At 43.0% G+C, this 17210-nt stretch overlaps 1 protein-coding gene across 2 annotated transcripts in view; it reads left to right on the top strand.

Annotated features, from left to right (window-relative positions):
* The window catches only part of CNTRL (centriolin), a 1008983-nt gene that overhangs the window by 965510 nt on the left and 26263 nt on the right, over positions 1-17210 (top strand). For both annotated transcript variants that reach the window (XM_078641873.1, XM_078641874.1), the window contains 2 exons: positions 15171-15233; positions 15407-15613. In XM_078641873.1, the coding sequence (XP_078497999.1) occupies positions 15171-15233; positions 15407-15613 (270 nt within the window). The remainder of the gene's footprint in view (positions 1-15170; positions 15234-15406; positions 15614-17210) is intronic.

Genomic DNA, 17210 nt, shown 5'->3' with positions numbered 1-17210 from the left:
GGTCCAAAGGACCCCCCCCCCTGCACCCCTGAAATGTATTTTAAAGTGCATGTTTCACACACACATGTCCTAAGGACATGTGTGTGTGTAACATGACACTTTCCAAAATGCATTTTTGTGCTGTTTTAAAAGAATTTCGCAAATTAACACAAGGATCAACCTCGTGTTAATTTGCACTTCCTATTTCAAAATTCGCATTTTTTTAAAAATTGATGCATTGCATTTAAGGAATCGCACAAATGCGATTCCTTAAATGCATTCGCATTTTTAGGAAATGCAAAAAAAAGCGAATTTTGAAAAATTGTTTCATGCATCCCAAAAACGTATTTAGGAAGCGCAAACGGCCGAATTTACCGATTCGCACCGTTTGCACTTCCTAAATAGGTTGATGCATGTGCCCCAATGTCTTCAGGTGAAACATCAGCTTGGAATTTGTCTGGCAAGCCAAACCAGCATGAACATGTCTCAGATTCTTAAATTAAATGAAACACTAAGATATTGAACATGACAAGTCCAGACGATGGAAATATGGAGACCAAGAGGACAATGTTAAAAAAATGTAATTGAAAGAAGCCTTTAGTATACAAGAGACGATGTTCTGAAAAGAGATCAAAACATGGAGCCAACCCACGTTTCAATTCAATGTCAACACCAATGCCTACCGGCAATCTACTAAACAACACGATTGCCCCCAACGAATAACATCTACTTTTATTGGTAAGACAACTAGATCTTGAGCCGAACGTAATTCATCTCCATGGAGGATCGATTAAGTTTCAATTTCAAAATGTTTTCCCAGAATATAAAAATATCAAAAGTAATTAGCTTTGAGAAGGATAGCTCAATAGGTCGTACTACTGAAAGAGTACCCGGTAAAAGGATTGGTCACTTAATAATCTGATGCTGGTAGCATTGATGAAGAGTAAGATACATGTGATCTATGTAGTACTATGTACTACATAGAACAATTTGTAGAAAATTGTGAGGAAGACGGGAACGATTCATCAGAATGGATGGCCATTGACTTATTTATTTAAAGCTTCATAGTCAAAGTAACTGCATATACCTATTTATTACTAAGGATACCAGAATTCAGTGGAGGTTAAGCGCACATTTCGTCCAGGTGTAACATGTTCCACAACATACAGAAGTGAAAGTAATTAGAAACGTACACCTTAAAACTAGTGCTGCTTAGGAACGCATGCAGGAGCGCATGCAGAAATTCATTCAATACCTGTCACCTCTCTCAAGAAACCCAAGCTCACGCCATCAACAAAATTCAAAAGGCTGGATGTGCTGTGGGTAAAATGTTGGTCAGGAGTTACCAATTCTTGGTGAATTTCTCAAACCCCAGAACTGTTTTTCTAATATGGCGGACAACATTGAGATGAAATGGAGGAACTCATTAAGGTGCTAGCTGAAAGGCCCAAATAAGGTGGACGTCATTCGTCTGTATCCATAGTAATTAAAAGCTCAGCAACAAAGGCTTCACTGGATGCTGCATAAATTTAAAACCGGTAGATGACAATTTGGTTTGGGTATCCCACTCAAGAGAATGACTGAGTTTAGGACTTGGGTACTGGCACTAGTTAAAATAAAATGGCCTTTGATGTGAACCACGTGTTCACACAAAGAGTCGATTCATGCTGCTGACAGTTTTGAAAATAAAACTGACATAGCAAATGGAATAGATTGATTGTTTTAAAGATTTACAGCTGAGAATTCAATTTCACAAAGACAACCAAGGCCCTGGCCTCTGCTCTAACGAGCCATATGAGGTTATGGTAACAATGTCATGACACCTCAGAGAATCTCCTTATGATGGAATACACATTACAACAATAAGCAGAGGCCACTCTAACAGAAGTGGAGCCTGATCAATACGGTGACAGATGTACCTCACACAGACTTCAGCATCCTGTGTGGGGATGGCAGTGGTTTATTTTTGCAGTTTTATACCTCACAAATAAGACCCAAATGTATATATGAGCGGTTGGTTCCACACCTTTGCAATAGAGTAACCTCTGTCAAATGGCTGCTAAAATCATCACACTGTGTTAATGCTTCAAATGTATAAGAAAACCACAACATTACCCAGTCTTTTAATTTACTGCTAGAAGACGGGTGTAAATTCGATAACAATGAGCCATATAGAAATTGCCATTACAGAAAAAATAACAATGGATATACTTCATGAATTTTCTGCTAGCAAAAGAAGCACAATTTGATGGGCCATAAGACTTACTGCCTATTGAAAAGATTTATTAAGACAAAATTGCAACTCATCCTGTTTCTGCATGAGGTGGATTTATGGTAACAATCAACTAAAGAAAGCATACTTCCTTACACCCGGGTGCCATCAGCTCCCCCAATTAGTCTATTAATTATAGCCGCAACCTTCTGGCTTACTGTATTAATACATTGCTGTTAGGTATAAGTGCAACAACCAAAAATTACTTTAAAAAAGAAATTTTTAATACCATAAAATCATTCAATTCAGGAGTTACAAAGGATGTTACTCCTAGAACGTGCAATGGGAGAGAGAGAGTGCTCTTGTGATGGAAGGGTGAACAAGGTTTTGTGAAAAGTGAAGGCAAAGATAAGCAGTTCAAGGGTGGACTTATTAAACACTTTAAGTCCTTGATAACACTGGCCACAGTTGTTTCAAACATAATTATAATTCCATTTAGTTTGATACTACACAATGACTTCTTGTGTAGCACTTATTCGGTGAATAGGGGGGCGTGGTCCAGGTAGGGCGTAGATGGGCGTCGATGTTTCGACCCGGCTTAGGGGTAAATGAGTGCCTCAGCCTGCAGGTCTTCTTCAGGACAGGGGGTAACCTGTGTACCTGGAGGTTGTACCTGTGGATAAGTCAAGGTTGGCTACATTCAAATGTCGGCTCTTCATATAGTGGTTCGTAAGGATGGAGTCCTCCAGTATTTGGAAACGTAATTCTGATCCAATCAGACAAGTGTACTCATCCAGGTAATCATCCAGGTCCAGATATATTTTGGGGGAGGGAGGAGTCTCATGAGCATTATAGGCCAAATCAGGAAATAGGAGCCACACAGGACCCACAAAGAAATATGGTGGGCTCGGTCTAATTCTAGACCTTCGCCCATTAATGCCTTCTTACAGAAAGACAAATTCAAGATGCTCAAGCTGCTCCAGGTTCTTTCTGCCCTGGTAAGAAGGTACTAGATGAAATGCTTGGTCCTGCAAGGTGCCTACTTTCATAAAGCTGACTTTAGTTCGTCGTGGGGTTGGAACATTTCCACCCCTCGGGCATTTACTAAAGTCAATGGCGGTGGTCATGGGCCATCTGAGCAGGTCGGGATAATCATAGTCTGTATGTCAACAACTGGCTTCTAAAGGTGGACTTGCTGAAGTTAGTTGCAGGCTGCCTCTGATTGAAGATCACCCCTCTTTTATCCCTGGCCTTTTCCATCAGCGAGCTTAAGTCCTATCTGATGCCTGCACAGAGAATTCCCTTCATAGGGGCCATCCTGCACACAGTGGCATCCATGGCATTCCAGTGCCTCGCATCAACTCCAGGACATTCAGGACATGATCCCATTGTTTCTGGCACAAACCTGAATTCCAGTGCAAGTGGTTCTGAGGCGTCTTGGACTCCTGGCCTCATGCATCCTGCTGGTCCCTCCTGGCACTTGCAGGCCTTGAAATTGAACCTCTACTTTGACTGGGCACAACACTGGGGCTTCCTGTTGGAGAGCATCTGTATCTCAAAGAAGGTAGCCTGGGACTTTCTATGGTGGCAGGTGTATGCCAACATGTCTGTCGACAGGCCATACTCTCTACCTCTGCCAGAGCTCACAGTAGTGACAGACGTACCCTCACTCGGTCAAGGTCTCTGCTCCCTAGTGGAGTGAAAGCTCCACATCAATATTTGGTAGATTTGTGTTATTCGGTTGGCTATGGAAGCCTTTCTCTCCATGCATGGCATAGTGGGGCATGCTATGGCTGGCTTTTTGTGCCACTGTTGAGAAGGAGAAGAGTAACACTTACTGTGCACTGGGATTTTTATTAGAAGGATCCTTGGGAGATTTGTTTCATCTGCAGTGAGGCGCAGGTCTCCTATACGTCTTTCCATAGAAGGGAATTCTCCTTGCAGGCATCCGATAGTACTTAAGATCGCTGATGGAAAAGGCCAGGGATAAAAGAGAGGTGATCTTCAATCTGGGAGTGCCCATATCCTTGGGGAGCCGGGTTGGTACATTCAGGCAGATACCGTCGCATGAGGCCTGTCCCGATCCCCCCGCGAAATACAAAATTGGCGTTTCTGGGTGAGAAGTATCGCCACATTGAAGCCATTACAAGGTGATCAGCTATTATTAGTTACACGAGTGGACACAAAATGAGAACTACGCGCACTGTGGCGCATGAACTGTAGCAGATCCCACGGCCTCACACAACTCAGAATCCCCAACTAGAGCGTGTTCCTGCATAGCAGTGCCTAGCAACAAACGTGATAATCCTGCGCTACTTGCTTAACCTGTGCTTATCTTCGCCTCATGGGCAAAACGGATAAGCTACAATCCAGCTGCATTTTGACTTGCACAAAAACGTAAGGTTGAGGGACCCCCCCCCTCGGAACAAGACAATGTCTCAGAGGACCCGGAAGCAGGAACAGAAATACAACAAAATCGGCACACTGTCCTTTCGCATGGATCGCATGTCGGAAAGACTGGACAAGTATGGGGAACGACTTGATACCGCTGAACAACGGGTCTCTGACATCGAATATGTCATACGTGCTGATGCAGAGACTGACAAGGAAAGGGATAAAATTCTACGTGCGCTACAAGCAAAGGCCGAAGACTTGGAAGCTAGATCGAGGCGGAACAAAGTTCGCCTTGTAGGTGTGGTTGAATCATCCAATATTGGCAATATGGAGCAGTTTGTAGAGCAACTTCTTGTCACACTTTTGGGCCGAAACACCTTCTTGGAAATTTTTATCATAGAACGTGCACATCGTTCATTGGCACCTAGGCCCATTCCTGGAGCGCCCCCTCAGCCAATAATTGCGCTTCCTGAATTACAGGGTCTGTGATTCTGCCCTTCGTGTGGCCCGGGAACTGGAATCGCTACATCACGAGGGATCAGACAACTCCCTATTTCCTGACTTTACGTTGCAAGTTCAGTAGGCCCATAGGCTTTTTATCCCTGCAAAAAAGAAGCTCCTGGACCTAAATCTGAAATATAGCATGCTCTACTCCATGAAGTTGAGAATCAAACTGGACTGTAAGGTCCACTTTTTCACTGACCCTAAAGCTGTCCTACGCGCTATCAAGGATAGAGAACAGCGATTGGTTCACCGACGACTTCGCAGGGGCATGCGGAGGATTCATCAAGTCTCCACGAGGAGCAACCACAAGAAGGGTGACTGTAAAAATTGTCCGGTTATCGAAATCTCATGAACTATCACGAGACAATATGGGTAACTAGCGAGATTTGATGTGTGGGGGTTAGGGGTCTAGATAGATAATGGCACATCTGGTATGTAATGTTGGGATTTGGCTTGATCAATGATTCTAAGAACAATGATTGACTGTCAGATGCATGCATATCTCGCTGGGTGCATGGACCGTGGTATTCAGCAACTCACAGGGACTCAAATCTCAGCTTTAGTGACTTAGATTGTAAATATGGTGGCGTGGGAAACCAGAACTGATGGCAACATCTGCCCCCAAGTGTATCCCACTACTTGTATTTTCTGGGGGGATATTGTTTGCTGCCAGGGGTTGGGATGTGTGGGGGGGATGCAAATAGCCGCATGTGTTGTGGGTTTTCGTGGTGTGGGAGGGAATGTTCTCTATATTTGCATGTATGATTGCATTCATATTATTTCGTTACGTTCTTCTCGCACAGTGTACACCGTAGGCAAGGGGTTCCGTCCACCAAATCGGTCACTCCCATCACATGGGCTCTGACTGGGTAAGACCACAGGGTCTTCAACTCATCACTTTTAATGTTCGTGGCTTAAATTATGCCAGAAAAATAGGTGCTTATTTAAAAAGATACTCTGTGTCTGTTGCAATTCTGCAGGAGACTCATCTCACCCCAGAACGTAGCAAAGATGTGCAACATAAATTGCAAGGAACTTGCTTTTCCTCTGATTTCAAATCCCATGCCAAAGGTGTTATATTATGGATCGATAGAAAGGCTAGGGTGGAGATGACAGGCTTGTTGAGTGACCCAGAGGGCAGGTTCGCAGTGACTCTTTGCAAGAAGAGTGACCTGAAATTCATCCTAATGGGAGGGTATAGCCCGAATTATGATGTCCCCCAACTTTATAATTCACTGGCAGCTAAAATGGTACAATGGGGTGGGGATCGCACAGATTTGGGGGGGAGACTTTAATTGTATCTTGGATCCTGACATGGACAGGTCACAGGGCCCACCCAGACGCTCAGCAGCTGCCGCAGTAGTCTTGCGGGATATCATGCATGCAGACTGGCTCCTAGATATCTGGAGGCATAGATCTCCCGCAGTGCTTATGATACTCATACCCGTATAGACTTTTGGCTAATATTGGGGGGTTAGAGAAGAGGGTACTCTCCTGCGAGCATCTCCCGCGCACATATTCCGACCACTCCCCGGTTCAACTAGCACTGAGCTATGACACACCTCGGGTCCCGGCGTTCACGTGGCGCTTCCCTCCTTACTCAGTACATGACACGGTGTTTAACCTCTTGGATGCTATGGGAATTCCCCTGCTGTGCTGGGATTTCGTGATCCTCATTGGTTCATGACGAGCTGGGCTCGTCATGAGCGTGCGAGGAGGCTACTGCATGACGAGCCCAGCTCGTCATGAGCGTGGAAGGGGTTAAAGAGGAGCTGGCGACGACGATAGAGGAGTTCTTTACTAACAACATCTTCTCCGTACAACATTTCGCCACAGTCTGGGAAACATTCAAAGTTTATATTTGGCAGGTGATGATCTCAAAACATGCAGGAGTGCTGCATGGATCACTGACAGAATATCGAGGAGCAAAATATCGACCTGCCAAAATATCGTGGAGAAAATATAGAATGCCAGAATATCGACTTCCTATCTACAAACAGGTAAGTACAAAAATATCGACTCCAAAATATCGATTGTAAAAAATATAGACAGTCAAAATATCGAATTTTTTAAATGTCTTAAAAGTAATTTAAAATTAATATAATAATAAATATAATTAATTTAAACATACTTAAAATACTTAAATAAACTTAAAATTAAGAAATAATTAATGTAACTTAAAAAATAAAAATAATAATTTTAATATATACTTGGACATACCTAATAGTGCTATGCTTAATCTGATCAATGACGAGATTAACATTGGTTTAAAGTATAACAGCAACTTTAGGCCAAAATCTATATTTATGCCACAAATTGTTAATGAATCTATTGATATCTTTGAGAAGGCGATGATGAAAGAATTTGAAAGCATGTCTAAGCGCAATAACTATGTGAAATGTAACCTTACAAATGTACAATTTAAAGCAATCAAATCCCTTAACGATGACAAAAGTATTGTGATTAAAAGATCGGACAAAGGGGGAAACATTGTGGTGCTTCCCCGAGACCTATATATCAAGGAGGGCCTGTCACAATTGAGTGACTGTACCAAATATGAAAAAAGCAGCAGGGCTATTTACCTGGAGTGTGTCTCAGAGTACACAGAGCAACTCAATAAATGGAGAGAAAGTGAGCTGATAAGTAAGGATGAGTTTAATTTTATCCTAAACAAATACCCCAAAATACCAGCGCTCTACCTCCTACCTAAGGTCCACAAAAGCATGACTGACCCCCCAGGTAGACCTATCGTATCATCCAGAGGGAGTTGTTGGGAAAACACCTCTAGATACGTAGACTTTTTCCTACAACCCTTGGTGCAAACTTTACCTTCGTACCTTAGGGACTCCGGTCACTTCTTACAAAGAATTAATGACATGTCCTGTGACCCCAACTGGTTGTTTATGACCCTGGACGTCAGCAGCCTCTATACCTGCATCCCCCAACAGCAAGGTATCGAGGCGTGCAGGCATTTCTTTAAAACACGGTCTATCTCCTACCACTTACATACTGAGATGCTTCTTGAAATGGCATATTTATGCCTTACCAAGAACTACTTCCTATTTAACAACACAGTTTACCATCAGCTACTGGGCACCGCGATGGGGACTTGTCTGGCGCCCAGCTTTGCCTGTCTGTACCTGGGACTATGGGAAGAGCAAGTGGTCTACAAATCCGAAGCATTCAACAACAACATTGTGTGCTGGCTCCGTTACATAGATGATATTTTTATCATCTGGAACGGTAACCAGAAGGAAGCATTGGAATTTGTTAAAGACCTCAACACCAATAACTATAATCTCAGTTTTACTAGTCATATCGATCCCACAGTCATTGAGTTCCTTGATGTCAAAGTCGAAAAGAAACACAATAACCTTACCACGACTTTATTTAGGAAGAGTACAGCAGGCAATAGTCTATTACATGCCTCCAGCTGCCACCCCACTAATCTGATCAACTCTATCCTTTTAGGAGAATTTCTGAGGGCTAAAAGAAATTGCTCGAACGAAACTGATTATAAAAAGGAGATAACTCTGATGAGTGACAGATTTAAGGAACGAGGATATGGAGGCAAATGCATAGCTAATGCCCTAGCTAAGGCCAACAAACGAGAGAGAACTAGCCTACTTAAAACTAGAAAGGAAGAAACCCAATCACCTTCTAAAAATATGAGCAGATTTATCACGGACTATCACTGTGATTCTAAAGAAGTGAGGAAAGCACTCAGTAAATATTGGAACATATTAAAGCTAGACAAAGACCTGGCCCCTGAAATCTCTGATCATCCCCAACTTACTTTCAGGAGACCTAAATCCCTTAATGACCTTCTCTGCTCCACTCTCTTACCCAAGATAGTGAAACCTAGAATTCCGGTGCAAGGTTTTTACACCTGCGACAGGTGTAAAGCCTGTCGCAACAGTAAAAACTTAAAGGAGATACAGTTATCTAAAGACACCAGCAAGTTCAAAATCACTAAGCATGTCACTTGCCTTACAGATCATGTCATATATGCTCTGCAATGTCCCTGCCAATTATGCTACATTGGTAGCTCCAAACATCAAGCCAAGAAAAGGGTATTGGAACACATGCGGGCGATAACAAACAATGACAGACAGTATCCCATCGCCAGGCACTTTGCCACACACCACAATAGCAATGCCAATATGCTGTCGTTTTGTGTACTGGAAACAGTTCCGATAAGAGAGAGAGGAGGAGATCGCATAAAGGAAATGAGGAGACTAGAGTCCAGACTAATTATCAAGTATAGGACGACCCAACCGAATGGTCATAATTTGCATGAGGAATTAAATGTCCACTTGGGTTAAACTGCGAGCTTGCTATGTATATACTTACCTGCTGTTTTTAACCACCTTTTATCACCTTTTTTGCACCGATTTAACAGTCACTGATCTTTGTATTTTTTAATTTTGGTCTACAGAATCTGTTGGTGATCATAATTGGGAATCTGTTGGACCTCTGGGAGTACCTGAGTACATAAGACTAATGATATGGACCATTTGAATTAATACTATGAGCAACATATGCCCACTTGGGCTTTACCGCGTCATGCCAGTGTGTATGGTGGAAGGAATTATGATTTGCATTTTTTGCCCACTTGGGCGGTATATATAATGAATATATAACTATGATATATTAATTGAAAATGCTGAATTCCTGAACGTGCTCTGCTGATTTATGCTATATTTGCACTTGTATTATTTTCAGTCCAGTGAATTTAATTTTTTGCATTTTGCGTGTCTGACCTTATAACGCTTTCTGCAACTACCTTTATTTATATTTATATTCACTTTTGTTATTTACTCACCTCTAAGAGTAACAAACTCAGCCCGTAGATATACCTACTAGTCTGTTTTCCATGGATGTGAATTGAACAAACATGTGACTGTATTTAAAGAGCACTTGGTATTCGGTTTCTGTCTCGTGATAAAGCAGATTTATCTGCGAAACGCGTCGAGGAAGCCATTAAATAAACACGCTTTTCATCTCTAAGTGGCCCGGATTGCTTTTCTTACCGAGGAGAAGGTTTTGGCTGTATGTATTGGGACTCGCTATCCCATCCGGGGCCCGCCTTTGTAAAAGCGGCAGGGTTCTAAAAGCGACTCATCTGGTTGGAATATATATATATATATACATATATATATTATTAACCAAACATATACAATATTTTTACCGTAGGGTAGCGAGAGGGTTAAATTTACTATTACCACTCCTGTGAGTGCAACAGTTGGAACAGGGAAAGCGTTGGATAGCGTAGGTCAATTCTTGTGGCCCTGGACTGGGCTCGAAGAGTTTGGTATCCCGAGCTACTCAGTATGAGCGTGGATCCCCCGATCCAACTGCCTCTTCAGGAGGATCTTCTGTCACAGCAGCAGGGGACGGCTCTCCACCCGAACCTGTCCAGCCTCCACCTTCATGCGTGGAGATTGAGCAGCGACAGTTGATTCCATTTGACTTGTGTCCTGAGGTTTGTGATATCATTCTGGCAGTCAGGCGTCTCTCCACTAAATCGGTATATGCCTGCAGGTGAAACAAATGTGATGGATGGTGCACAGCAAAGGCTGTGGATCCCCTTTCTGCCCCTCTTTCAGAAGTCCTTTTGTTCCTTCTTTCTCTGGCTCGGCAGGGCTCTGCTCTGGGCACTATTAAGGGCTATCTTTCTGCAATTTCGGCCTTTCTCGGGCTCCCTGATCAGCCCTCTCTTTTCAAGTCTCCTGTTGTAAATAGATTTCTCAAAGGCATTACTCACCTTTTTCCTCCTATTCAGTTTGTGATGCCGCAGTTAGACTTGAATCTGGTTCTTACTTATTTGATGTGCTCTCCTTTTGAGCCGCTTTGTTTATTGACTTTGAAGATTGCTTTTCTGGTTGCCATCACCTCCGCTAGGCGCGTGAGTGAGCTCCAGGCTCTTTCCTGGAAGCCTCCTTTTCTGTCGTTTCATCCGGACAAGGTTGTGCTTCGCACTCGTCCTTCTTGCCAAAGGTTGTCACTGCTTTCCACATTGGGCAAACTATCACCATGCCCACTTTCTTTCCACCTCCGCACCCTTCCAGAGAGGAAGAGAGGTTCCACCGTCTGGACCCAAATCGTGCACTCTCATTTTACCTGAATTGCACACAACAGTTCCGGGTGGATGACTAACTCTTTGTTGGCTACGTAGGTGCCAAGAAATGTTGGGCTGTACACAAGAGGACTATCTCCCGCTGGCCCATCTTGTGTATCAATGCCTGTTATTCTCTGGCTAAAAAGAAACCTCCAGTGGGGTTGCGCACCCATTCGACAAGGGTGACAGCAGCTACTACTGCATTGGGACGTGGTGTCCCACTGCAAGACCTCTGTCAGGCAGCCACGTGGGCCTTGCTGCACACTTTTACTAAGCATTATTGCCTTGGCAGTCAAGTCCGGATAGATGGCATCTTTGGCCGTTCTGTTCTCCGTAACTTTCTGGTGTGATTGCAGATCCACCACCGGGGTTGGTATTACTGTGGTATCTATTCTAAGGTATGGAATCTATCACTAACATGTTTCTTTCAGATGAACAAGTTACTTACCTTCGGTAACGATATATCTGTAAGAAACATTAGTTAGTGATAGATTCCGTACCTCCCCACCCATCCCCCCCGTTCTGCGAACTAATTTCTAGGGTTACGGTCATCCCTTTTAGTGCCCTAGTTTCAATGCACCAGTGGTCAGTACCTTGCATGGCTCTGCGTTCCTGGCACGGAAAGTCGTGTACAGAACTGACGTCAGCGCGCGTGGGTGCGTCTAAGTAGCTCCAGCGACGTCATCTCGGCGGCTACGACACCAACAACGTACGTGGAGTCGCACGACGAGGCCTACCGACGCGCAGGTGTACTGCTGACGAAAACTTTCCAGATCCAGTCTGACGCCAGGGGGTAATTCTAAGGTAAAGAATCTATCACTAACTAATGTTTCTTACCGATATATTGATACTGAAGGTAAGTAACCTGTTCGTCTGGGGATATTTAAAAAGTGAGGAATTTGTGGTTATGTACGTATCTACTGGAAAGAGCATTACCAAAGGCTGTCCCCCCTTGCGGATTGGAGTATTTAACAAACTGTTTTGAATTTCCTGGCCAGGAATTCCTTTTCATGCTATCGTAATACTCGCAGATGCTCTACCTAAATCACCTAGTTTGAATTTTGCTCTACTAGTACAGTTTTGGCCGAGTTCCAATTATTAGGTGCTCCATAACCAGTAATATCAGCATTGAAAGCCCTTCATACCTTTCTTACTTTTTCACTCTCCAGCAAGATCTTGAGTGATGAACCTAGAAAGGGAGTCTGTGCAACGTCATGATCATTCATGCTTGTGAGTTACCTGAGGACTACTACAGAAAATCCATCAATGGGTAATATGTTGTCACAGGAGTCCCCACCTTTATTTTGCATTCATTCTTCTGATAGAGACATCAATCCTCAGATTCCTTATCTTCGAAATCCTCACCGGGCCGCAAACTGGATCTGGAAGTTTTTCAGCAGTACCTCTGCGCGTTTACCTCTGTGAGTTGGTAGAGGGCGTTGAGCAGCTCCGCAGCAACATCTACTCCTGGATATGATGTCAATGGAGTCCATATAAGCCATCCTCCGATGCGCTGATGTCAGTTCCTTTTTTTCTCTCCACCTCAGTTATTGTCGTAATCTCTACTTTACGATGGTAGAATGTATTATCTCTGTCCTTCCTTGGTTACCTCTGATCTGGGAGTGTCCCTGGTTCCTCCACTTCTCGTCCTGTGGCTATACTTTTGCTGCAACCTGTATGATTTGTGTCTCAACAGGAATTGCTGTTCTTTTATATGCATATTTATCCTTCTATACATTTATCTTGAATGTCTCTACATGTATGTATCTCTCTCTTGCATAGATCTCTTGTAGATGTCTTTTGCTGCCTGTATTTATATATATGTGTGTTTTGCATATTTGGTCATCTGGCCTTCTATACAGTGTATGCCGCTGCATTTTACCTAAACCCTTCTTGTTGGCCTGGTTCAACTTTCTTTGTTGTGCTTTTCTGTTCCCCTCCTCTCTTAAGTGAGCGTCTTCGTTACATTGTTATGGAGGATGCCTTATGTGTCTATCACGGTTCTCAGTATAAGAACGGTTTCTTTTGCCATTCTAGTTTTTCTAGCAATGCGCTTCAGTATTTATTCTCTCTTTCTCTTTTCTCCATCCTTCTATGATTAAAGTTCCCTTTTTTGTAATCTGTTTCTCAGGCTAGTTTCCTTGACAATCGGTGGGTGCTCTTATTCGTTGTATGTGTTTGCTGCGGCTGAGCACACTGTGTATGCTCCTTCGATTGGTTAAAGCCTGGACTCTATAAACTCTTGTCCTCGGTTCCTTTGCATCCCCCGATCGCAGGTTGCATCCCTCATTGGGGCTGCCTCTTTTACTGGTTTTATACAGTGTTTCTCACAGTCTTGTAGCTTTCTTCTCCATATGGGCTTCTCATGGTCCTTCTTCGAGATCAGTCCTTTGGTGAGCATCTTTGCTTCATCTATAATTTTTCGGATAGTCTTGTCCCTTCCATCTTTTGGACCCGCTTCTCCTTTTTGGGTATCTTTGGTGAGGTCGGTTCGCAGCGCCTCCGCCAAGGATGGTATTGCTTGGATATCTGATTCTAAGATAAGGAATCTGCAGCTAGATGTCTCTATTAGATAACGCCTTCGGTAACGCATTATCCGGTAGAGACAGGATCTAGCCGCAGATTCCTTTGCGACTCACCCATCCTACCCACTCTGCGATCTGAGGGCCATGTGGTCTCCTAAATCCCCTCTTTGCAATCTACTGCAGTTTTTTCAATCTGTACTTGTTGATACAAGATTTTTCCCTTTTTGGCACACTGTTTTCTGAGATGATTTCCCTACGTGGCTGGTGCGGAAATGGTCACAAAGAAACTGACTCAGTGTGTCGGAGGAGGGCTTATATAGACTCCGATGACGTCGCATCCGAGAGTCGATGTCGCTGCAGAATAATTCAATGCCTTCTACCTACGTGCGGAGGTACTGCTCGAAAGATTTCCCTATCCAGTCTGGTGCATTCTAAGATAAGGAATCTGCAGCTGGATCCTGTCTCTACCAGATAAGGCATTACCAAAGGTAAGTAACTTGTCCTTTGATATTGTAAAAGACAAGAGTCTTTCTAAATTTTTGCAATTCCTAAGCTGCCAGACAGTTCTCATTCATGCCCTCTCTCTAGCTAGTAGTGAAAACTGCAAGGCTGATGAACAAGTTTACCTTGAAAGGCTTTTTATATACTATTGATTTAGAGAAGGTTATTTGGTGGAATTGTTTGTGACAGAAGCCAAGGGTCTCTGTCCTGTTTCAGGAAGGTTTGAAGAATGAGTTTATGGAGTATTTATGGTACCACGCATTTGTTCGTTTCAACAAACACCTTGGGAAACCCAGGTGGCCTCCAGTCATCTTAACGCTCATTGTTTTGTAATAGATCAGTCGGGTGTTCTTAGTAGAGCAGTCTGCTTGTGAAGAGTATCCTATTTAGACTGTAGAGAAGTTAAAGAGTATTTGTTCGCATTCTTCAGGCAAGAAACATCTTTCTCATGTCACAGGTCATAGTGATTTTCTTAGCAGACAGTTCTTACTTCTCAAGTTATGTAAAGTACAAAGTGGCAACAGTTTCCCAAAAGGAGCAGGAAAGTTTGTCATCATAGCTGTAACTTCCTCCCCTTGTCTGGTCTTGATTAGAAACGCGTGCTGTTGATAAAGTTTTACTGGAAATCATTTACTGCTAAGGTTCACTTTATTATTTTTGTGATGTCATTGTGCCTTTTATCCCTTTGTTGTTGTCTAGTAGAGCATGCCAGTGCTCCTGTGAGGACATTTGCATGTTTTAAAATGTTGTACTGTCATTAAACTGTATATTTTTAAATTATGTTTGTATCTTTATTACCCACGTATATCCATGACTGCCTACCGTGCTTGGCGGCCATATTTGTGGTGGTTGTCATTCAAAAACGGAGTAACATGGCACAGAACCCCATACCGTGAGACTGAAAACTGTTTTGAACTTGTGCTTATTTCCACAGGATGAACATTGGCGGGGAGAAGCACTCCGAGAGAAATTACGTCAACATGAAGACAGGCTCAAGGTTGTATGCTTACAAATAATGCATAGTACTGAGGCCAGACTTCCTGGAAGTCCAGTGCTTCATTGTGTTGCCTGTTTAATAATTTTAGAACAGGTTTGTCTCCAGTTAGTGAGGCAAGAAAATGTTCAATCTGTGTAACATCTGTACTAATATATGTTCCAACATATGCTTAGGTTCAGCTCCGGAACCGTATGTCCAAGCAAGCAGATGTACTGAGTAAAGGGAGAAGGCAAGCTGAAGGAAACCTACACAGTTTAAGAAAAAAGGTAGATGCACTGGATGAACTGGTGAGCAACACCTCGGCTGAGTTACTGTTTCAATCCCAAAATTCAAGTGGAATGCTCTCTATGGGGCAAGAAGTCAGTGACATAGAGAAACAGGTTGGTTTTCATTGAACTTATTTATAATCGCACTTTTTGTAATCAGTAAAGTTGTACCAAATTATTAGGCTGTTGGTTTTCCACCATGTGGTGTTCTGAACTTTTCTATAGTTTCCGAATTGGAAATGGTTCAGGTGTGCCATCATAGATAATGGAAAAGCATTCAGAGCACTGAGCCCTGTTCTCTCAAGCATCCCCCCCGTTATTGGTCTTTTGAACTTTGATTGTCAGATGGTGTGTGTTTCAGCTAAATCAGTTTTTGTAGGGATTTAGTGTCTGGTCCACTTTTGAATGCACACCAGGACCTTCCTTCCTTTTGAGTTACACAGCCCTTTGAGCTTGATCCTCCTACCTCGGGGAGCAAGTGAAAATCTTTAAATGCAAGTTGGCTGTAGTCCTTGTTTTTCCAGGTATTACTGCAGCCTAATTATATATATATATGTTGTTACCGGTCAGTGTACATTTTGGGTTGGTGTGTTTAGAAGGGATCAAAATAGTGAAGGTGGATCATAACTAGCGATCTGATATGTAATATTTATTTATGTATTTATAAAGACACTAATACCCAAAGTCCACTTGCAAAGAAAACACGCATTTGCAATGCAATAGGTCTCGCATTTGCAAGAGTTTAAGGTATTGGCATTGTAAATGACAATGCCTTTTATTTATCTATTTTGACAATTAACACATAAATAACATGCATTGTCATTTACAATGCCAATAGCTCAAACTCTTGTAAATGGTAGACCCATTTCATGTCAAAGAAGCGGCCGCCATTGTCCTGGCAGCTTCAAAAGTGAAAGCATGCATGGCCGCTGAATGTTGCAGGAAACCATGATGTGCCTGCAGTAGGAGAAATTCATTAAAGAAAATAGTGCTTACAGACGGAAAAAGACACACCGTGTAACAACAGAAGTAAAAGGGCAAGTCCTCATGGGAGGTTACAAATGAAGGCGAGGCGGTACTAAGGAGGGACTAAACCTATTAACGAATCAGAAGCCAGCATTTACAAAGGACAATGACACAAGCCAATGAAAAGTGTGGGTGGAGCTTCAAGTCCATACTCGAATACAGCATGCCTCGCAGAGCAGCGCATGCGCTGCCCAGAGTCGACCTAAAAAACTGTTCCAAGGTTTACTTGGAAAGGCTGATTAGGTTTTCTGAGGGTTATGTTTAAAGTTATAATGAGACTTGCCATTTAGCTCTACAGCAATATAATTAACTGGAAACATGGGCAGCCTTGAGCTGTCTTCCCTGCATGAAGACTCATTTGTTTTACCATTACGTGCCTCTTGATTCAGAGGCAGCCCAGGGTCAAGCTTTGACGACACCACTCCACTCTATGCCACAACACTCTTCGCCACTCCATGACACCTTGCAACACTATACTTTACAACACTACTCCACTCTATGCCACTCCACAACACTGTACTCTATGCCACTCTACCACACAGCACTCCAGTCTACGACACTCTATACAACTCCCTCTATGCCAATCCACTCTGCTTTACTCCACTCTACTCTAAGGCACACTACTCCGCTCTACTCAACATACGCCACTCCACTCTATGATACTCTATGCCGTGCCACTCTTCTC

Source organism: Lissotriton helveticus, chromosome 5_1 (assembly GCF_964261635.1).
Source record: "Lissotriton helveticus chromosome 5_1, aLisHel1.1, whole genome shotgun sequence".
NCBI classification, from domain to species: domain Eukaryota; kingdom Metazoa; phylum Chordata; class Amphibia; order Caudata; family Salamandridae; genus Lissotriton; species Lissotriton helveticus.
Note: the sequence above shows the minus strand (reverse complement) of the source record. Positions and strands in the feature narration are given on the sequence as shown.